At 41.5% G+C, this 24901-nt stretch overlaps 1 protein-coding gene across 1 annotated transcript in view; it reads left to right on the top strand.

Moving 5' to 3' along the window:
- KCNK2 (potassium two pore domain channel subfamily K member 2) overlaps positions 1–24901 on the top strand; it is a 180926-nt gene that overhangs the window by 34738 nt on the left and 121287 nt on the right. Inside the window, exon 3 of the mRNA XM_075339137.1 lies at positions 11706–11823. Coding sequence (XP_075195252.1) covers positions 11706–11823 — 118 coding nt within the window. The remainder of the gene's footprint in view (positions 1–11705; positions 11824–24901) is intronic.

Below are 24901 nucleotides of genomic sequence, written 5' to 3'. Positions count from 1 at the left end.
TACTACAGCTAGTTTGTAATATTTTTGTCACTTCTCTTTTTTGTCTATCGACATTTTTTGCTCCAAATTCACCAAAATAGTGCAGAATTAAAAATGCTCTTTATTTTCATCTTTGACTTAATACATTCTAAAGAAAAGTTTCTGTTTTTGTCTTGTTTGATAAAATGCAATTTAAGGTCTTTGTCCGGGATTAGATATTGATGACTTGTTCATAAAATAGGTCATTAGAGACAGGGAGGGTCTGACACCCCCAACCGATTAGCTGTTTGCAGCTTCCTTGGTGGCCAAATGTACGCAGCTCCATAACCTGGAGGTAAATATATATATTTTTTAGTTTGACTACTTTAGCTGCTGATATGGGGTTGTCCAGTAGCGGAAAACTGCTTTAAAGTAATGGGGAGTTAAGATGTAGTACTTGTAACGCTAGGTACGGGAAAGTACCTAGCGAATGGCGGAAGGGAAGGGAAACGCTGTGTTTAGGAAAAGGGAAGATGGTGACCCCTGACCGAACCTGCCGCTGGCCCTTGACTCCCCTGACCACCCTAGATAGGTTCTGCATCTATGTGCCGAGCAGGATACCTGACCTTGGTTGACCCAGAACTGAGTCCTAGGTAGGGAACGGATGGGATGAGCACTTAGTCAACCCCACTAAGCTCTAAAGAAGACACAGGGAATACACACAGGGGAAAGTAAACAAACAACTTAACTCCAGGTGACTCAGGGAGAGGAACAGCAACAACACCAAAGTTTCTCCAGATGAATACAAGCCGACTGCTTACACTCAAAATATGTAAAGGGTTTTTAAACCTATCACCAGCACAAAGCAAGAGGGAATGAGGGTATATAAGGACACCGAGGAAAGTGCTGATGACAACAGCTGAAAAGGTGAGAAAATGCAAAGGGTTCTAAAGAGAAAGGGATAAACCCCAAGCAGGGAAAAAGGAAACGTCAGGGAGCAGCTTGTGTAGCCAAACGCTGCGACCTTCTACAGCCAGATACCACAGAACTATCTGTACTGACAGTACTAAAGACGACCAATTCACAGTGTGTGGAGCTTTGGTTTATCGGCTTTCATACAAGGTGGACATCCGGCCATCACAGGAGCAGATACCCTCTGTTCCATGGGGGTGTCCGATGTCAGACCACCACCAATCTCATATTGATTACCTATCTGAAGGATAATCCTGGACAGCCCCTTTAAAGACAAGTTATCATGTATACCTGTGGCGTCTTGAGTTCCAACAGATCTGCTTCTAGAAAGGACACAGACGACAAAGATGAATAATGTAACAAGGAGTCGGGGAAACATGGCTCCAAATCTCATTATAAATTGTGAAGTTTATGAAATGATTCGTGCAGAGAATCCGTCATGTGATAATTTATGCACAGAATCAGTAAAGTGGAAATAATCGTGTTCATTGCTTCAGTGTGGAGCTGGATTATGAGCTCCGATTACATGAAGTGCAGGTGTTTATGGCGTTCATGGAGCACTCGTATTCTTAGATCTGGACAGGTATCACTTAGGGCGATGATCAGGGCTGGTGTACTTAAAGAATTATATATACTCCAACTGCAGGGTGCAAGAAAACAAAAACATGGAGATAGCCCAGTTCCTGATCAGGGGTTAAGCTTGGTATTACAAATCAACTCCATTAATATGAATGAGATTGAGCAACAATACCAAACACGACCTGAGGACAGATGTGGCGCTGTTTTAAGAAAAAAAAATGATTGTCAAGTCCAGCACTTAATTATAATTATCTTCTTGTAATGGGATGTCAGGTACTGCGCAGTGCCAATATTGTCTCTTTTTCTTCCTACTAAGTGTTAAATGTGAGGCACAAATCAGCTATTTGGTGCCCTCACCTCTGATTTGTATAATCATGTTTCTATACCTTGGATTGAATAAAAAACATGGTGAAACCATGATCCATTGCTATTACAGTCGGGCCCTATGTTTTCATGTGCATAGTCCATACCGCTATGATACCGCACTTCCTTTAGAGAGTCATAGATGCCCCACTTCCTGTAGAGAGTCATAGACCCACCTGCACTTCCTGTAGAGAGTCATAGACCCACCCCACTTCCTGTAGAAAGTCAAAACACCCCCCCCCACTTCCTGTAGAGAGTCATAGACCAACCTCACTTAAAGTAGAAAGTCAAAGACCCACCCCCACTTCCTGCAGTGAGTCAAAGACCCACCCCCACTTCCTGCAGTGAGTCAAAGACCCACCCCCACTTCCTGCAGTGAGTCAAAGACCCACCCCCACTTCCTGCAGTGAGTCAAAGACTCACCCCCACTTTCTGTAGAGAGTGAAAGACCCACCCGCACTTCCTGTAGAGAGTCAAATATTTATCCCTACTTTCTGTAGAGAGTGAAAGATTTATCCCTACTTTCTGTAGAGTGTTAAAGGTCCTCTCGTACTTTCTGTAGAGAGACAAAAACCAACCCAACTTCCTGTAGAGAAAGAGACCCGGGCCCTCTTCCTGTAGAGAGTCAAAGAATCTTCCCCCACTTTCTGTAAAAAGTCCAAGACACTTCTCATTTCCTGGAGAAAAAAATGCCCACCCACCACGTCTTGAATGGTGACAAAGACCCTCCCCTACTTCATGTAAACAGTCAAAAACCCTCTCCTACGTCTTGTAGAGACTCGAAGAACCTCTCCTAATTCCTGTAGAACACTTCCTCATTTCTTGTAGAGAAAAACACCCACCCCCCCTTCCTGAATGGAAACAAAGACCCTCCCCCACTTCCTGTAGAGAGCCAAAGACCCTCTCCACTTACTGTAAGGAGACAACATGACCATATTTCCTGTAAGGCGACAAGAACATGTACCCTTTTCTTGAAAGGCGACAAGAACATTACCCTACGCCCTGTAAGGCGACAAGAACTTGACCTCACTTCCTGTAAGGCGACAACAACATGACTCTACATCTTGTAAGGTGACAAGAACATGACCTCACTTCCTGGAAGGCGACAACATGATCCTACATATTGTAAAGCCACAAGAACATGACCCCACTTCCTGTATGGACACAAGGACATGACCCCACTTCCTGTAGGGATACAAGAACATGACCCCACTTCCTATATGGACACCAGACAATGACCCCACTTCCTGTAGGGATACAAGAACATGACCCCACTTCCTGTAAGGACACAAGAACATGACCCCACTTCCTGTAAAGACACAAGAACATGACCCCACATCCTGTAAGGACACAAGAACATGCCCCACATCCTGTAAGGACACAAGAACATGACCCCACATCCTGTAAGGACACAAGAACATGACCCCACTTCCTGTAAGGACACAAGACCATGACCTCACTTCCTGTAAGGACACAAGACCATGACCTCATTTCCTGTAAGGACACATGAACATGACCTCACTTCCTGTAAGGACACAAGAACATGACCTCACTTCCTGTAATCTGTCTTAGTGTCTCTGATACTAAGAAGAGATTACACTTGACTACCCTACACCCTCCCGAATCAGCTGTTTTTAGCTTTCCCTGCTGTAGGAAGTAGAAAGTGTATGAACTCCACAGCTCCGTACACTGTGCAACGGTCGATCTTGGATCCTTCAGACCGTCTCCTATTCACTACACATTTAAATATTAAAACCAATCTGACTTTTTTTAGCAGATTTTTTCCCCCCAGCAAATATAGGAGGCATTAGAAGGCAAATACTTTTTCTTTTACAACGATCCACATTATCAGAATGCATAGCTCTAGGACATTTTCTGTAAAGGGAAGGGAATATACCATAGATGAATAATTGTTTGTGTTGACTGCTATTGACAGCGCTGCCGGGAGAGAAGGAGACATTTCCATAATTCTCCTCCTGTGTACGCTTGACAGCCATGAGGTGGCCTCACACTTGGGAAGACTGTTTGCATTTCTTTCTCTCCCTGTAGACTCACTCCCGAGTCATGAGCGCTCAAGATGGAGAAAATTATGCAATGTTAGAAGGAAATGTCTGAGATATTTGATCTGCCATCTTGGCCGTTTAGTATTTCAGAATATTCATTTTTTTTTTTTTAATGAAGCGGATGTACATTAAATAGTCAACAACCAGCTCAGATCTCATTTTATAGATGTCATTAGAACTGACGGGTGGGGTTTTGTCTCTCTGCTCATGGTTCTCTTTGTCAAAATGATTTGGGGCATATACTAGAGATGGACTTTCAGTTTAGGACAAGAGAGCCAGTGAACAATGGCAGGAGAAATGAATGTTGAGAAGTGGGGGAAAAGGAAGTTCATGCACCTATAGTGCTGGCAGAATCCTGATGAAGAGGAACCAACCACTGAACAAAGAGTGAATGACAAGTTACAGAACTTAACCATTGATGCAGTTTCTCCTCCACCTGTTCTTATGTGTACATCCTGGCTGTGATCAATGTGTGCTGTCCATGATGATGGTGGTTGCCACTTGCTGCTGTCTACGGTGACATTTAAGGTGACATAGTTTCACATAGTAAGGAGTGGAGGAGGCCACTGGGCAAAAAATTAGCAGTATCATAACAAAACCCTTATGATTGGTGCATTCCCCGAGAAGGGTTCATATAAATTAATCAATTAACCCAAAATTATTATACCTTATGAGAAAAACATGGCTGCTTCTTTATAATAACAGTGCTACATGTATCCACTGGATATATACTATATTGTAGTATAACCTTGTACACTTCATCAAACTGCAATAGTTCATACCTATGCTGTTCACTTTAAAGGAGACAGTTTCTGGAGAAGCTGAGGTGTCACTTCTGTTGCAGCTGAGAAGTTCCTGCTGGAGAAGCTGTGGAATGTTATTTGTTGTGTTTTTGCAAACCTGTTCGTATTACCTTTCTCGTGTTGTCGTAGTGCAGTGGCGAGACTAGTGTCTCACTGGCCTTCAATAGTCAGGGTGAGTTCAGGGCCAGCAAGGGCCAAGGCACGTGATGGCGCATAGGGGAAGGACCCGTCTAGGGTTGTTCGGTAAGGCAGGTATCAGCCTCAGGTGATTGTTAGGAGGTGACTCCGCTCCCGTCACCCTAATGTCAGGATCTTCCATTGTATTGCTACCTTGATTTTCTCTCTGTGTTGTGCTGCTCGCTGGGAGTCCTCCCGCACCTGGCATGACACCTGCAGTCACATTGTGATATTTGGCACGTATGGTGCTTTTTTGTGGCAGAAAGCAACTGTGTACAACCACTTGCAAATGATCGCCGCCTCTCCGTTGTTTCTCTACGTATATTGGCTTATTCATGAGTGTGGCTCTATCTGACACAGCAAGTCAGGACCCATTTGTTGCACAGCTTCTAGCTTCCCAGTTGCAGAAGAAAGTTCACAGAGCAGATTACATGGGATAACAAGCTTTTTACTTCTCAGAATATGAGCTAAAATATGTACAGTCATACAGCACTGCATCAGGAAGAGAAATCAAAACCAGGAAGAAACAAGAGACTTTTTACAATACAGTGAGTAAGGAAACTTTACACAACATCGCCATCGGTATTGTTAGATCAGTATAAAGTCCTCCTTCACACAGACAAAGAAGTCCTCATCTGTTGCATATACCAACACCATTTACAAGAGATCCATTGACCCTGGCAATCAAGGATGTGTCATAAATGTAATTTTTCAGAAAACCCCTTTAGGAGTATTGTGCATCAGACTGAATAATAAAAACAAGAAAAGGGACAAACGTCCCAAGGTGTCGATCATATTCGATTATTCACCCCTTACGAGCTTTTTCTCAAAGACCTCCATGCAACTTATTCCTTCCTTGTCCATAAATTAAAAAAAGGACTCATCAAGCGGGTAAGGGTGGAATGGAGTAATTGCAATAGGGGCCACTTTTTTGTCCCTCTCTATCTCTTTTAATGTCCGGTTGGGTACAGTGAGCCGCCGTTATTTCGAGTTTCTTGGGCGTCTTTCTTCCCTCTTGTCAACACCTTGTAACCATTTCAGTATTCCGAGCAGCGTTACACATTGCTCCTGTCACAGTTTTGCATCTTTCATGTTGTCCTCGTTGACTTCTTGTAACCATTCGCTTCACCAGAGGCAATTTAAGGTTTGATCAAATTCTGTTTTAAGCGAGAGCCATCTTGGGCTTGTCTCGCAGCACTTTGTACTGTAATCTGTCTCCGATGCTGGAACATTTATTGCTTGTCAGCTTTGCTGTATTGCTTCGTGACTCCAACTCCTATTTTCAATCTAGCTGGAAGTTGTAAAGTTTTTTTGTGCCTTTTTTACATCTTTTTTCTCCCTCAATTTATTGCCTCTTGATTTAAAACGTTAAAGTGAAGCTCAGTCATATAATCTAAAAAGGAATCTTTTATCAGAAAGTTTCCAATTGTTGATATCAAAAATTTATTTTTTTTTGTTTTAACTTAGAAATATATTGAACTAGCTGTAGCACCCGGCATTGCCCGGGATAGAAACTGTCTCTCTGTCTCTCTCCCAGTCTCTGTCTGTGTGTCGCTGTCTGTCTGTCTCTTTCCTTGTCTGTCCTGTGTTATGTCTCTGTCTGTCTATTTCTATCTCTGTCTGTCTTTGTATTAGTCTACCTGTCTCTATCTCTGTGTCTCTGTTGGTCTGTCTCTCTATCTCTGTGTCTGTCTCGATCTCTTTGTCTGTGTCTGTCTGTCTCTCTCTTGTCCCGTCTGTCTCTTTCCAGGTCTGTCTCTTTTTCGTCTGTCTCTTTCCCCGTCTGTCTCTTTCCCGTCTGTCTCTTTCCCCGCCTGTCTCTTTCCCCACCTGTCTCTTTCCCCACCTGTCTCTTTCCCCACCTGTCTCTGTTTGTCTCTTCTCAGGTCTGTCTCTTTCCAGGTCTGTCTCTTTCCCCATTTATCTCTTTCCCCATCTATCTCTTTCCCCATCTGTCTCTTTCCCTGTCTATCTCTTTCCAGGTCTATCTATCTCTGTCTGTCTCTTTCTTAGTCTGTCTCTATTTCTCTGTTTCTTTCCAGGTCTGTCTCTTTCCAGGTCTGTCTCTTTCAAGGTCTGTCTCTTTCAAGCTCTGCGTCTTTCCCTGTCTGACTGTCTCTGTCTGTCTCTTTCTTTGTCTGTCTCTATTTCTCTGTTCCTTTCCCCAGCTGTCTCTTTCCAGGTCTGTCTCTTTCCCAGGTCTGTCTCTTTCCCCGTCTCTTTTCCTGTCTTTCCCTGTCTGTCTTTGTCCATCTCTTTGTATGTGTCTTTTCCTGTCTGTCTCTTTCCCTGTCTGCCTGTCTCTGTCTTTCTCTTTCCTTTTCTGTCTCTATTTATCTGTCTCTTTCCCCGTCTGTCTCTATCAAGGTCTGTCTCTTTCCCCATCTATCTTTATCTATCTCTCTGGCTGTCTCCTCTTTCCCTGTCTGCCTGTCTCGGTCCCTGTCTATCTCTTTCCAGGTCTGTCTCTTTCCAGGTCTGTCTCTTTCCAAGTCTGTCTCTTTCCAGGTCTGTCTCTTTTCCCTGTCTGTCTCTTTCCCAATCTGTCTCTGTCTGTTTCTGTCTGTCTCTTTCACTGTCTGTCTCTGTCTGTCTCTTTCACCGTCTGTCTGTCTGTCTCTATTTCTCTGTCTCTTTCCCTGTCTGTCTCTGTCTGTTTCTTTCTCTGTCTATGTCTGTCTGTCTATCTCTCTGTCTCTCCCTATATCCATCTCCCCACCGACATCTTATTACCTCACACATAAGCTTCTTATACTAACAATGTCTTTTGTTCCTTTAACAACCAATCACAGCTGCTATTAAAACCAGTAGTTCCAGGCTCCATTCACTTTAATGGAGGCAGGTTTTTTGGAGAGTAACTGTAAAGCGAGGGGGTTAAATTTTCCTGTCAAAACATAGTCTATGATGTTCCCTGAGTCACACGAGGCGTCTGTGCAAAATTTCGTGATTGTAAATGTGACGGTGCGGATTCCTTTAGCGGACATACACACATACATACATACACTCATACATACACTCAGCTTTATATATTAGATTGAGGTAATAGTTTTGTAACAAACTGAATTTCTTATAAATTTCACTCTAAAAACTCGAATATTCCAGAATCAGAATTTTTTGTGATTCGATTAGTCGACCACAATATTGCTAAGTTCTTTTGAAGGACGGAAATGGGTCATCTGTGCGGCCACTACAACTCCCCACTTGGTCCTCAAACTCGTTCTTCAAATCTTCTAGCTTTGGTCTTCGGATCTTTCAGCTTCTGGATGACCCAATATTCAAAAACCAAAAAGTAAAAACCGGAGGACAGAGAATGGAGCTGCTGACCAGATCCAGAGCTAACCTAGGTGAATATAATCCTCATTCGGGGTTTATCTCAATTCTTCTGCCCCGTTTTTTAAGCTTTGGTAACTATACAGACCTGAGAGCATAATAAACATCTTTTTGGGGCACTTTATTACTTATGCATTAAAGGAAATCTATCAGCAGGTTTTTGCTATGTAATCTCAAGGCAGCATGCTGTAGGTGTTAACACACGGATTTCAATGTTGTCTCTTATCAAAGTGTGTGATGTTGTTTACCTGCAATGTTTGTTTTAGCTTCAGGAGATTATCATTGGTGGACTTAGTCAGCTAGTCTAGCACGCCCCTTGCTGTGATTAGCATCTCACTGTCTATATACATTGTACGTAGAGAGCCTGATGTAGGTGAGGACACCTTTTTCAGCTCTGTTGCTGTCACGCTAGGTACAGGGAAGTATCAAGTGAGCTGCGCATGGTAAAGAAAGGGGGAGGTAGTAACCCCTGAGCACACCTACTCCTGGTCCTTAGGACCCCTCACCAGCCTAGATAGGTTCTGCACCTATGCACTGAGCCGGATACCTGATCCTAGGTATCCCTAGTGCTGGACCCTAAATAGGGAATGGGTGGGATAAGCTCTTCATCAACTCTACTAAACACTAAAGGAAGACACAAGGGAGACACACAGGGGAAAGTGCATGAACTACTTATCCGCAGATGACTCATGTAGGATCTCAGCAAAGCTTTAGCAACAATATTACAGATGAGAGCAAGCCACCTGCTTGCAACCAGAGCTAGAATGAATTGAAAATATAACTAGCACCAATTCAGGGAAGAAGGGAGTATTTAAGCACCAAGAGAATACTGATGATCAGCAGCTGGGTGGGAGGCAAGCTCCTGCTGGGAGCAGGAAATGAATGCAGCAGGAAAGCTACCTATACCAAGGAATACTGACAGCAGGAACAATAGAAAGTCAGGAAGCATTCTGCGCAGCCAAACGCTGTTACCTTCTTTTGCCAGAAACCACATGATTGTCTGTCACCCGTAACACATCTATGACAGTTGCATGGGTAAATCTAAAAAACTCTTGTGTCAGAACAGCTGCACCCAGTAATCTAAGTGATATACCATTGGATTCAGGGTCTATTTGCCTACATTATGCTGCTCTCTGATGAGGCAGCAAAAACCTGCTGACCGATTCCCTTTAAGACATAATTAAAAGGAATTGTGTACATATATATATATATATATATATATAGGGATTGTGTGACAATAACCTGGTAGGTTTCAATAATATGAATATACAAGATAGGGTAGAGAAGGGGTTAATGCCGCGCATCAGCCGAATGAAGACGTATAATGTTGATGAAGATGAGTATTCTTTTATTTCATAGGTCTACGCGTTTCGAGGTGAAAACCTCTTCCTCAGGACCAGTGCATCAACAACAAGTCTTACCGGTGTCTGTAATTGCCTGCAGCGCTAACGTCACTTTGACAGCGCTGCGACAGGTGAGTTTAACGGATTTACCCGAGATAACTGCACGAGAAGCTAAGCTCATTGATTGGCTGCAGCACTGACATCTTTGTCGACAGCGCTGCAGCCAATCAGTGACTTCAGCTTTTAGTGCAATGAAAGGAACTAAGCTCAGTCAGAGCTGGAGGGACAATAACAGACACCGGGAGGAGCGGCGGCTTATTCTTTGAAACAAACTGCAACCGTGGGATAGGGGTTTACCGAAACTGGAAGAAAAAAAAACACTTTAAGAGCTGGAAATAGTAAATGCATTCATCCGAACTTATTATATCTAGATGCTAAATATCAGTAGTTTATCAGATTCTCAAGCTGCCACATAGAAGACATCGTGCCAAGGCTTAGAGGGGGATTGCTAAGGTTTCCTAGCAACTAGACGGAATGGAGTTTAGAACGTCGTCGCCTTCCGATGTCACTTTATCTTCAGATATATTGATGAATGAATGATAAATGGAGGCTTTATTATGTTACCATGAACAAGCCAATTCCTATGCCAATAAGGTTATGAAGCTCAGGAGGAACTCCATAGTGTCACTATCATAGATTGCATTACACTGATAGATGGCATCTGCCGTACCGTATGGACTCAGAAATACTGTGTATATATATATATATATATATATATATATATATATATATACAGTATTTCTGACCAGCAGAGATTAAAGGGGGCTTTACACGCTACCATATCGCTAATGAGATATCGTCGGGGTCACGGTGTTTGTGACGCACATCCGGCCTCGTTAGCGACATTGCAGCATGTAACACCTCTGAGCGACCTAAAACGATCGCAAAAGAGGTAAAATCGTTGGTTTTGGAGAGGTCGCTCCAAAACCTAAAATCGTTGACTGGTAAGTAGCGATGTTGTTCCACGTTCCTGCGGCATCACACATCGCTATGTGTGACACCGCAGGAGCGACAAACATCTCCTTACCTCCATCCACCGGCAATGCGGAAGGAAGGAGGTGGGCGGGATATTCCGCATGCTCATCTCCGCCCCTCCGCTTCAATTGGACGGCTGCCGTGTGACGTCGCTGTGACGCCGAATGTCCCTCCCCCTTCAGGAAGAGTATGTTCGCCGCCCACAGCGAGGTCATTATGTAGGTAAGTACGTGTGACGGGGTTACCGACGTTGTGCGACATGGGCAGCGATATGCCCGTGACGCACAACCGATGGTGGCGGGTACGCTCGCTAGGGATATCGGTACCGATATCGCAGCGTGTAAAGCACCCTTAACTCTTGCTAGCCTGCCTATAAATCAACAAACAGCAGATCAATGGCCGAGTCTGCCTGTGTTGATCCCAGACATCAGAGAACCCAACAGGTGGAGTGTCAGAATCTGCAATCTGAACAGTGCCCAACACCACCATGACAGTCGGCGAAGTTTCTGCGAATCTCCATGTCACAGTAGTCTAATAAAAATTTGTAGTCAGCACAGCCTCCGAGTTTTTCCGGGTGAAGCCATTCCAGGGTCATTCCAGTGGATGTTTTCCTGATGGAGCTTAGTTATTGGTTTTGTCGTCGTTATGGCGGCTGCGCTGTCATCATCTTTCGCTCTAAACTCTCAGTAGAGAGCAGAGGAGGTTTCCCAGCGGACGTCGTCCGAAGAATGAAGATTACTTTTTATGCAGATGCGCCAAATATCACAAACATTGCGCTTCATTTGTAAATTTGGTGCAAAACCCGATGACTTTGAATTTAAAAATTTGAATTTAAAAATGTTCCTGATAAAATGTGATCCCCAAATTATTTCCAAGGTATTAGCTACATGAATTATAAACATCTTGGAATTCCAAAATGTGATTTTGGTGCCAGGTGTCAGTAATATGAGCTTCCTGGTGTCATTAGTACATGGTCTGGACCCATATGTGATGACTATACCATTTTGCTAGAACCATTTTTCTCACTATCACCTGATATCACGTGTTTCATGTTTTCTAACAGCTTCCATTTCAACTTGCAGCACCTTATGGCGGCAATAAACGCAGGGATAATACCGTTAGGAAACGCTTCCAGTCAGAACAGCCACTGGGACCTGGGCAGCTCGTTCTTCTTTGCGGGAACTGTGATCACAACTGTAGGTAGGTGCCTGTTGTGCATGGTGAAGTATTTTGCAATATGTTCTTAAAAGAAGTGTGTATTTTACAACTTATTTTATTTAATAAACAATATCCTAAAAAATATTAATTCAAATCACTTTAATAAAAAATGTTTGTTTTATCCCTTAAAGCCTGAATACAGCTGTACGTCCATGTTGCTCCTGCAAGTGTGCAGGGGGCCGAGGAGCTGATCTCGCTCCATACTTAAATGCCAGCTATGTTATACAGTTGGCGTCTGTTTGTAACAGCAGCAACTGGAGCGTGTTCCAATCACTGCTGTTTAACTGTTTAGCTACTCTGGTCAATCGTCTGTCTGTAACAACAGCAATGGGAGCGTCTTCAGATCGCTGCTGTTTAACCATTTAGATACTCTGGTCAATCGTCTGTCTGTAACAGCAGCAACTGGAGTGTGTTCCGATCGCTGCTATTTAACCATTTAGACACTGTGGTTAATCGTCTGTCTGTAACAGCAGTGAGCGGTGCGTGTTCCAATCACTGCTGTTTAACCATTTAGTTTGTGCAGTCAATTGTCTGTCTGTAACAACAGCGACTGGAGTGTGTTCCAATCGCTGCTGTTTAACCATTTAGATACTGTGGTTAATCGTCTGTAAAAGCAGTTACTTGGCTGTAACAGCAGCAACTGGAGTGTGTTCCAGTCACTGCTGTTTAACCATTTAGATACTGTGGTTAATCATCTTTCTGTAACAACATCAACTGGAGTATGTTCCGATTGCTGTTTCACCGTTTAGATATTGTGGTCAATCGTCTGTAACAACATCAACTGGAGCATGTTCCGATTGCTGTTTAACCGTTTGGATACTGTGGTCAATCGTCTGTAACAGCAGCAACTAGAGCATGTTCCAGTTGCTGCTGTTTAACCGTTTAGATACTGTGCTTAATCGTCTGTATGTAACAGCAGTGACTGGAGCATATTCTGATCGCTACTGTTTAACGGTTTAGATACTGTGGTCAATCGTCTGTCTGTAACAGCAGTGACTGGAGTGTGTTCCAAACGCTGCTGTTTAACCATTTAGATACTGTGGTTAATCGTCTGTAAAAGCAGTGACTGGAGTCTGTTCCAATCGCTGCTGTTTAACCATTTAGATAATGTGGTCAATCACCTGGCTGTAACAGCAGCGACTGGAGTGTGTTCCAGTCACTGCTGTTTAACCATTTAGATACTGTGGTTAATCGTCTTTCTGTAACAACATCAACTGGAGCATGTTCCGATTGCTGTTTCACCATTTAGATACTGTAGTCAATCGTCTGTAACAGCAGCAACTAGAGCATGTTCCAGTTGCTGCTGTTTAACCGTTTAGATACTGTGCATAATCGTATGTATGTAAAAGCAGTGACTGAAGCATATTCTGATCGCTACGGTTTAACGGTTTAGATACTGTGCTTAATAGTCTGTCTGTAACAGTAGTGACTGGAGCATATTCTGATCTCTACTGTTTAACCGTTTAGATACTGTGCTTAATCGTCTGTCTGTAACTGTAGTGACTGGAGCATATTCTGATCGCTACTGTTTAACGGTTTAGATACTGTGGTTAATCATCTGTTTGTAACAGCAGCAACTGGAGCATGTTCCAATCACTGCTGTTTAACCATTTAGATACTATGGTCAATCGTCTGTCTGTAACAACAGTGACTGGAGTGTGTTCCAATCGCTACTGTTTAACCATTTAGATACTGCGGTCAATCGTCTGTCTGTAAAAGCAGCAACTGGAGTGTGTTACGATTGCTGTTGTTTAACAATTTAGATACTGTGGCCAATTATCTGTCTGTAACAGCAGTGACTAGAGCGTTTTACGATCACTGCTGTTTAACTATTTAGATACTGTGGTTAATCGTCTGTCCGTAACAGTAGTGACTGGAGTATGTTCCAATCACTGTTGTTTAACCATTAGATACTGTGGTCAATCATCTGTCTGTAACAGCAGCAACTGGAGCGTTTTCTGATCGCTGCTGTTTAACCATTTAAATACTGTAGTTAATCTTCTGTGACTGGAGTGTGTTCTGATCACTGCTGTTTCTCCATTTAGGTACTGTAGTGAATCATATGTTTGTTACAGCAGCAACTGGAGTGTTTTCTGATCGCTGCTTTTTAACCATTCACATACTGTGGTTAATTGACTGTCTGTAACAGCAGAGACTGGAGCATGTTCTAATCGCTGCTGTTTAACCGTTTAGATACTGCACTCAATCTCTGACAGCGGCATCTAAATAGAAGCATTTCTGGTATGTGAATGATGGCACCTGCAATGCCTTGTGAACACCCCCATGTTATTGGTTTCTCCTGTCAGTGGTTTTAACATTATGGATCAGTGAATATTTATAGATGGATCCACAGCTTTATTGTTTATGGTAATGATTTTGTATCTCTTGTTCCTATGGAGACATGTATCAGGAATCTCAGTGTTTCCTATTAATAACTGGGCATCATGTGTCTCTTATTAAATGGCTGAGCTACGGAAATAATGAGGTCAATGGATGGTGACCGGTTTAGTTAAATGAATATTAATAATATTTTCATAATTATAATCAGATTAATTTCTAATTTATTTGTGCAAATATCTCATTATTCTTTGTCCGGGTTAGATATCCATTAAAGCAGAACTAACCTTTTGTAAGTAGCTACCCCCCTCCGATCATTTATTGTAATGCTCGTCCGCTTCGAACACTTTCCACTTGTTTGAAAAGTCTGTACATAGATTACTAGGGAAATAAGAAGAAAAATAAGAAGAGAAATTAGAAGAAAGTGTTCCCCAACAATCATCTGTAGTCTATGGAGAAATAAGTGTTCAGATTCTCTGCAGCACTCCCGCAGGGGAAATGAAGTATTACACTGTCCATTCAAATCAATGGGTTGTCTGTGTAATGATCGAAAGGACAGGTACTCCAGAGCAAGAGACGCCGCTCCGGCCAACAGGTGAGGATTCTTAACAGAAGACCTCTCTCTTTATAAGAAAATACCCACTTCCGATATTGTTGTACTGCTCTGTATTCACTTTTTTATTTTACTTTTATTTTGTATTTACAAGAATTATTCTCCTATAGTCATCGATATATTCCTAGCGTATGGCAGATGTCACATATATGGTATTCAGTAACTGCTGATCCATAATCGACGGTGCGATATATTCAACATTGAGTCCTACTTTCCATATCTGCAGTCAAACCGGAGAAGAGAAGGGGTTAACGCCGCGCATCAGCCAAATGAAGGTGTAGAGATGTTGATGAATAAATATCTTTTTTATTTCATAGGGCTAGGCGTTTCGAGGTTGAAACCTCTTCCTCAGGACCAGGACATCAACAAAGCATTGTTGATGTCCTGGTCCTGAGGAAGAGGTTTCAACCTCGAAACACATAGACCTGCGTGTAAAGCGGCCTTTAGGGTCTGATCGATCATTTACAGTTTTATTTTAAAAGGAACCTGTCACGTGCAATATGCACCCAGAACCACGAGAAGTTCTGGGTGCATATCGTTTCTTTATTGAGAGTGGAGGGAAAAGCCTGCAGATGTGTCTGTATAGAGAGCGGAGGGAAAAACCTGCAGATGTGTCTGCATGGAGAGCGGAGGGAAAAACCTGCAGATGTGTCTGTATAGAGAGCGGAGGGAAAAACCTGCAGATGTGTCTGTATAGAGAGCGGAGGGAAAAATCTGCAGATGTGTCTGTATAGAGAGCGGAGAGAAAAACCTGCAGAAGTGTCTGTATAGAGAGCGGAGGGAAAAACCTGCGGATGTGTCTGTATAGAGAGCGGAGGGAAAAACCTGCAGATGTGTCTGTATAGAGAGCGGAGGGAAAAACCTGCAGATGTGTCTGTATAGAGAGTGGAGGAAAAAACCTGCAGATGTGTGTATGGAGAGCGGAGGGAAAAACCTGCAGATGTGTCTGTATAGAGAGCGGAGGGAAAAACCTGCAGATGTGTCTGTATAGAGAGCGGAGGGAAAAATCTGCAGATGTGTCTGTATAGAGAGCGGAGAGAAAAACCTGCAGAAGTGTCTGTATAGAGAGCGGAGGGAAAAACCTGCGGATGTGTCTGTATAGCGAGCGGAGGGAAAAACCTGCAGATGTGTCTGTATAGAGAGCGGAGGGAAAAACCTGCAGATGTGTCTGTATAGAGAGTGGAGGAAAAAACCTGCAGATGTGTCTGTATAGAGAGCGGAGGGAAAAACCTGCAGATGTGTCTGTATAGAGAGCGGAGGGAAAAACCTGCAGAAGTGTCTTTATAGAGAGTGGAGGGAAAAACCTGCAGATGTGTCTCTATAGAGAGCGGAGGAAAAAACCTGAAGATGTGTCTTTATAGAGAGTGGACGGAAAAACCTGCAGATGTGTCTGTATAGAGAGCAAAGGGAAAAACCTGCAGATGTGTCTTTATAGAGAGCGGAGGGAAACACCTGCAGATGTGTCTGTATAGAGAGCGGAGGGTAAAACCTGCAGATGTGTCTTTATAGAGAACGGAGGGACAAACCTGCATATTTGTGTTTTTAGATAGTGTATGTAAACGTTTAGTTGCAAAGGCTACGTTCCGGCTGACTGCTTTTTAATAATCAGTGTTGTAGTCTTTGTGCAGATAATGTGGCAGCAGGTGAAGCATCGGCCCTGGGAGTCAGTGGTAGACTGAAGTGCCCGATGTGAAAGGACAATCCAGTCTATAGCCGTTCCGCATCCATGGGCAGCCGGTGACATTTTTAGTTGAATAACGCAGCACGAGGTTTCCAGAACCTGTCAGTAACGTTTCGGTATCAGGATATAAAACTTTCCATTGGCGAAAAGTAAATATTTTACGAGGTTTTCAGCATTGTAACCGCGTGGATCGTTCGAGGTTATCGAGTTCAACGCTGTGTAATTGCTTGAAAGATTTATTTGGATCTTAATCAGTATATTGGATGCATCCCCTGTAAATAGCAGGAATGAGATCAGAATTAATCCACTTAAATCTACGAGATGGGAACAAAGTGGAACATTTTACAATTAAATAAAGACTAAGAAAAGGAAAAAAATGTAAAAACCTTGGTCATCCTTCATGTATCACTATAGTTCACTCCTTAGCACCGTAAAAACCTTCTAGAAAGCACTGCTCATGTCACGATGCAGGTGTCACGCCAGGTACATGTGAGCATGTGGCGCAACACAGAGGGATCAACGGAGTAGCAATACAATGGAAGACCCTGGCAATAGGGAGAGGGGAGTGAAGTAACCTCCTAACACTCACCTGAGGCTGATCCCTGCACTGCTTAGTGTCCATTGACAGGTCTTCACCCATGCGCCGTCATGTGCCTAGGCCCTCGCTAGCCCTTAACTCACCCTTACTAGTGAAGGCCAGCGAGACACTAGTCTTGCCACTGCAATAAGACAACATGAGGAAGGTAAGACAAACAGTTGGGGAAAAAACACAACAACTAACGCTGCACAGCTTCTCCAATAGGAACTTCTCAGCTGCAACAGAAGCAACACCTGATCTTCTCCAGAGGCTGGCTTCTTCAAAGTGAACAGCATAGGTATGAGCTATAGCCGGCAGAGGGAGGAGTGAGGAACGGATTTTTATACCAGAAGAGAGAGGTTGCAGTTGAGGATATAACTACCTGTTCGATCACTGCAGGATAAAAAAGAACCTTAAAGGATTTTCGTATATAAAGTAAAGCCAGTGCAGTACTGGCACTATCAGGCATAGGCTGTACATACAATTAGTGGGCAGCTCGGATGTTTATGCTGTGAAAGCCAAGTTTATGAAGTTGGAAAATTCATCCACTTTTTGATTGACGTGTGCACCTCTCCAGATAGTATCCAGGCGGGTTATGCACATGATTCCCGCCCCCCCACCCCTTGCCCACTGCCTGTTCCTCCCTCTCTCTGGCTGTATGCAAATTTCTCTATTCAGTAACAGGGCGTCGGAGTTGGAACCTGCGCATAGCGCTTATCTCCGGTGCCATGTTTTTGAAGCCCGCATTACCCTGAGAGGGCGGCGCATGCGCCCTCGCTTCTTCAGATCTCGTTGTGACGGCGGGAGCGCACGCGGTCACAATAGGACTGGAGAACAGCTGATCTTACTGATTAGCTGCAGTAGATGTCTGCTACGATATCGTAGCTGCAGCTAATCGGGGTAAGATCAACTGTTCTGCAGTCCTGTTGTGACCGCGCGCACTCCCGTGGTCATAACGAGATCTGAAGAAGCGAGGGCGCATGCGCCGCCTTCTCAGGCACAAAACTGGGTAATGCAGGCTTCAGAAACATGGTGCCGGAGATAAGCGCTATGTGCAGGCGCCAACTCCGACGCCGTGTTACTGAATAGAGAAATTTACATACAGCCAGTGAGAGGGAGGAACAGGCGGTGGGGAGGCGGGAGTCATGTGCATCACCCGCCCCGATATTATCTGGAGAGGTGCACACGTCAGTCAAAAAGTGGAAGAATTTTCAAACTTCATAAACATGGAATTCACAGCCTAAACATCCGAGCTGCCCACTAATGGTATGTACACAATGTGCCTGATAGAGCCAGTACTGCACTGGCTGCATCTTATACACGAAAATCCTGATGTTTGGTTCCCTTTAACCCCTTCAGTATGGGATAGAATTAAATACGCTCCAACTCACGTTAAACAACAAGCAGGCACTAAAGTGGATCTACGATCAACAAAACCCTGTGACCTTTTGATGCCAGATCGCCCCAAGATCACATCAGGCCGTGACACACTCATGCAAGCTCATTAGATAAGAGTCCTGTGTCCATACACAATGTTGGCAAGGATCTGGCAAGTATACTGAGTGTATTAAGCAAAATTTGATCTATATTTTTCTTTAGAATATTTAAAGGGGACCCATCGGCAGACATTGCAATACACCTGCATACATTATTAAAAATATCTATTAGACCTGATGAGGCTGGTGGACGTATTTTGAAAATTAATTCCAGATTGGGTGTATAATGCATTCTAAAAATGAAAATGCTACCGCTTCAACCTACACCGCCTCACAGCTACTCAGTGTCCCTCCTCCCCGCTGATGTTGAATTTGGATCCAAGTAGCCTAATTGACACCTCCTCAGTGTACCTCCTCCCTGATGCTGCTGAATCTCCAATCACCTAACCTGATTAACAGTTTATCATTGTCCTTCCTCCCTGCAGAATCTCTGATAGATTATCTACATTGACAGCGCCTCAGTGTCCCTCCTCCCTGCTGATGTTGAATTTGGATCCACCTGGCCTAACTGATACCTCCTCAGTGTACCTCCTCCCTGATGCTGCTGAATCTCCAATCACCTAGCCTGATTAATAGTTTATCATTGTCCTTCCTCCCTGCAGAATCTCTGATAGATTATCTACATTGATAGCGCCTCAGTGTCCCTCCTCCCTGCTGTAATCTCACACTGCTCAGTAGAAGCTGCAGCTGTCAGTCAGGCTGCCAAAGAGGATGCAGAGAGCTTGTGGTTATTTTGTCAAATTCATACAAAGTGAATCACAAAAGTTTGGATTTAGGAGACTCCAAATTTTTTATAGATTCAAGGAGAATTCAGTTTGACTCTAATTATTGCACTCATCTTTTATACTCGGCTTTCTCAATCTGGTCTACCTTCACTATTATGTAATACATAAGATGCCGAGGCCATGTACCACCATGTTCCACATGGTCTTTGTTCTGCTCCGCAGCAGGGGATGAGTTAGCGGCAGCAGGTCTGCCGGAGACTGAAGTACCTCCGCGATGATTTACTGTTAATAACCAGGAGTAAGGCAGTGAAGTCTAGAGATGAATTGGGCGACAGCCCGAGGTCTCTCACCGAAGGGATTGTGAAACTGTCAGAACTATGCGGAGTGGGATATGTGTCCATATATTATCCATAAGGTGCTTCACAAGAAGCAAGAAATACATCTAGAGATGAGAACAATGCATCAGTCATCAACATCAGAGACACAATAAACATGCCAAGGTTACATGCTAAATATATTTCCTCTTCAAGGTTGAGGATGGAACACAGATTCATGTATTTCTGTGTTCACTGTATTGCTTCGTGACTCATACAGCAGCACAAAAGGTGAGGAATTCTGGAGTCCAAACATAAATACAGCAGACAGGGGAAACCTTCATTCCTATAAATATAAATAAAAATATGCTGCTCTAATGTGCAAGAATATAACTACCGTACTAGAATACTTCCCCCTATGTACAAGAATATAACTACTAGAATACTTCCCCCTATGTACAAGAATATAACTGCTATAATACTGCCCCTATGTACAAGAATATAACTACTATAATACTGCCCCTATGTACAAGCATATAACTACTATAATACTGCCCCCATGTACAAGAATATAACTACTATAATACTGCCCCCATGTACAAGAATATAACTACTATAATACTGCTCCTATGTACAGGAATATAACTACTATAATACTGCCCCTATGTACAAGAATATAACTACTATAATACTGCCCCTATGTACAAGAATATAACTACTATAATACTGCCCCTATGTACAAGAATATAACTACTATAATACTGCCCCTATGTACAAGAATATAACTACTATAATACTGCCCCCTATGTACAAGAATATAACTACTATAATACTGCTCCTATGTACAAGAATGTAACTACTATAATACTGCCCCTATGTACAAGCATATAACTACTATAATACTGCCCCCATGTACAAGAATATAACTACTATAATACTGCTCCCTATGTACAAGAATGTAACTACTATAATACTGCCCCTATGTACAAGAATATAACTACTATAATACTATATACAAGAATATAACTACTATAATACTGCTCCCTATGTACAAGAATATAACTACTATAATACTGCCCTATGTACCAGAATATAACTACTATAATACTGCTCCTATGTACAAGAATATAACTACTATAATACTGCCCTATGTACAAGAATATAACTACTATAATACTGCCCCCATGTACAAGAATATAACTACTATAATACTGCCCCCTACGTACAAGAATATAACTACTATAATACTGCCCCCTATGTACAAGAATATAACTACTATAATACTGCTCCCTATGTACAAGAATATAACTACTATAATACTGCCCCTATGTACAAGAATATAACTACTATAATACTGTTCCTATGTACAAGAATATAACTACTATAATACTGTTCCTATGTACAAGAATATAACTACTATAATACTGTTCCTATGTACAAGAATATAACTACTATAATACTGCCCTATGTACAAGAATATAACTACTATAATACTGCCCCCATGTACAAGAATATAACTACTATAATACTGCCCCCTATGTACAAGAATATAACTACTATAATACTGCCCCTATGTACAAGAATATAACTACTATAATACTGCCCCTATGTACAAGCATATAACTACTATAATACTGCCCCCATGTACAAGAATATAACTACTATAATACTGCCCCCATGTACAAGAATATAACTACTATAATACTGCTCCTATGTACAGGAATATAACTACTATAATACTGCCCCTATGTACAAGAATATAACTACTATAATACTGCCCCTATGTACAAGAATATAACTACTATAATACTGCCCCTATGTACAAGAATATAACTACTATAATACTGCCCCTATGTACAAGAATATAACTACTATAATACTGCCCCCTATGTACAAGAATATAACTACTATAATACTGCTCCTATGTACAAGAATGTAACTACTATAATACTGCCCCTATGTACAAGCATATAACTACTATAATACTGCCCCCATGTACAAGAATGTAACTACTATAATACTGCCCCTATGTACAAGAATATAACTACTATAATACTATATACAAGAATATAACTACTATAATACTGCTCCCTATGTACAAGAATATAACTACTATAATACTGCCCTATGTACCAGAATATAACTACTATAATACTGCTCCTATGTACAAGAATATAACTACTATAATACTGCCCTATGTACAAGAATAAAACTACTATAATACTGCCCCCATGTACAAGAATATAACTACTATAATACTGCCCCCTACGTGCAAGAATATAACTACTATAATACTGCCCCCTATGTACAAGAATATAACTACTATAATACTGCTCCCTATGTACAAGAATATAACTACTATAATACTGCCCCTATGTACAAGAATATAACTACTATAATACTGTTCCTATGTACAAGAATATAACTACTATAATACTGCCCTATGTACAAGAATATAACTACTATAATACTGCCCCCATGTACAAGAATATAACTACTATAATACTGCCCCCTATGTACAAGAATATAACTACTATAATACTGCCCCTATGTACAAGAATATAACTACTATAATACTGCCCCTATGTACAAGAATATAACTACTATAATACTGCCCCCTATGTACAAGAATATAACTACTATAATACTGCCCTATGTACAAGAATATAACTACTATAATACTGCTCCCTATGTACAAGAATGTAACTACTATAATACTGCCCCTATGTACAAGAATATAACTACTATAATACTGCCCCTATATACAAGAATATAACTACTATAATACTGCCCCTATGTACAAGAATATAACTACTATAATACTGCCCCTATGTACAAGAATATAACTACTATAATACTGCTCCCTATGTACAAGAATGTAACTACTATAATACTGCCCCTATGTACAAGAATATAACTACTATAATACTGCCCCTATGTACAAGAATATAACTACTATAATACTGCCCTATGTACAAGAATATAACTACTATAATACTGCTCCCTATGTACAAGAATATAACTACTATAATACTGCCCCCTATGTACAAGAATATAACTACTATAATACTGCCCCTATATACAAGAATATAACTACTATAACACTGCCCTTATGTACAAGAATATAACTACTATAATACTGCCCCTATGTACAAGAATATAACTACTATAATACTGCTCCTATGTACAAGAATATAACTACTATATAACTACTATAATACTGCTCCCTATGTACAAGAATGTAACTACTATATAACTACTATAATACTGCTCCCTATGTACAAGAATGTAACTACTATAATACTGCCCCTATGTACAAGAATATAACTACTATAATACTCCTATGTACAAGAATATAACTACTATAATACTGCCCCTATGTACAAGAATATACCTACTATAATACTGCTCATATGTACAAGAATATAAATACTATAATACTGCCCCTATGTACAAGAATATAACTACTATAATACTGCCCCTATGTACAAGAATTTAACTACTATAATACTGCTCTTATGTACAAGAATATAACTACTATAATACTGCTCCTAAGTACAAGAATATAACTATTATAATACTGCTCCTATGTACAAGAATATAAGTACTATAATACTTCCTCTATGTACAAGAATATAACTACTATAATACTGCTCCTATGTACAAGAATATAACTACTATAATACTGCCCCCTATGTACAAGAATATAACTACTATAATACTGCCCCTATGTAAAAGAATATAACTACTATAATACTGCCCCTATGTAAAAGAATATAACTACTATAATACTGCTCTTATGTACAAGAATATAACTACTATAATACTGCCCCTATGTACAAGAATATAACTACTATAATACTGCTCCTATGTAAAAGAATATAACTACTATAATACTGCCCCTATGTACAAGAATATAACTACTATAATACTGCTCTTATGTACAAGAATATAACTACTATAATACTGCTCCTAAGTACAAGAATATAACTATTATAATACTGCTCCTAAGTACAAGAATATAACTACTATAATACTGCTCCTAAGTACAAGAATATAACTACTATAATACTGCCCCCTATATACAAGAATATAACTACTATAATACTGCCCCATATGTACAAGAATATAACTGATATACTACTGTTCCCTGTTACAACTGAGCCCTTCTACTCACATGGGGATTAACAAACCAGGAGAGATGTTAACCACAGGTCCCTATACAGATAAGGAGTACCCGAAACCTGACCCTGTTTTGTCCTTCTCTGACCGCTGAGGTTGGCAGCCTAAAGTTATGCACTGGTTCCACCACTTAACCCCAGCTGATCTTGAGTGTCTTTAACTGCACACTAAACTACCAGCCAAGTGTAACTCAAAATACAAATAAACATAAAAGAAGTGGACACAAGCAGAAGGAGAGACACAGGGCTAAAGACATGTTCACACAGTTGTACAAGGAAGACGGAGAAAACTGAAAGAAACCAAAAAGACTTCTGGAATAAGTGGATCCCCGCCAAATTCTAAATTAAAGAGAATGAGAGAATTCTGGAAAAGGAAAACACACAAACCACGGGGAAAAGCAAAAGCGATAACCAAGCAAGATAATCCTAAACTGAGGCGCTGGGACTCCAAATATCCATCAACCTTGGAATATAGCCAGCACAGAAGGCATGTGCATAGTGAGTATAATTAGCCTCTCCCAAGATGTGATGGGGCAAATAAAACAAGGATGTGAAGACATCTGAAAAGAAATACAATAGAAAGGCAAGACAAAGGAAAGACATGAGAACTAGCAGCAATTGGACCGAGACAAAACAGGCCATTGTCCCACAGAGAGGGAACCTGAACAGACAACCAGAAGTCACTGGATTAAGCCCTGGAGTCAAATCATGACAGTTCCCCCTTCTATGAAAGGCCACCCCATCCTCTGACGATGCTGATAAAATTCTCTTATCAGGCGATCTTTATTGACCCAGAAGTTATCTTCAGGATCGTAACCCTACCACTTGACCAGATACTACAGATGATGCCTTAACCCACCCTAGATCCCAGGACTTTTTTCACTTCATACTCCAGATTCTCCTCCAGATTCCCCTCAATAATGTCTCAAGGACCAGGTTTCCCTTCAAACGTCTTTAGAAGGGAAGAATGGAACGAGTTGTTGATTTTCCAATCTACAGAGAGTGGAAGCTTAACCGTTAGTGGATTCAAAACTTTAGTAATCCTGTAAGGACTAAGAAATTTGGGAGCAAATTTCTTAGGTAACTTTAAGCTGTAAATTTTTCAAGGACAACCACTCAAACTCCCCCACCCTAAA

Source organism: Anomaloglossus baeobatrachus, chromosome 3 (assembly GCF_048569485.1).
Source record: "Anomaloglossus baeobatrachus isolate aAnoBae1 chromosome 3, aAnoBae1.hap1, whole genome shotgun sequence".
Lineage (NCBI taxonomy): Eukaryota > Metazoa > Chordata > Amphibia > Anura > Aromobatidae > Anomaloglossus > Anomaloglossus baeobatrachus.
Note: the sequence above shows the minus strand (reverse complement) of the source record. Positions and strands in the feature narration are given on the sequence as shown.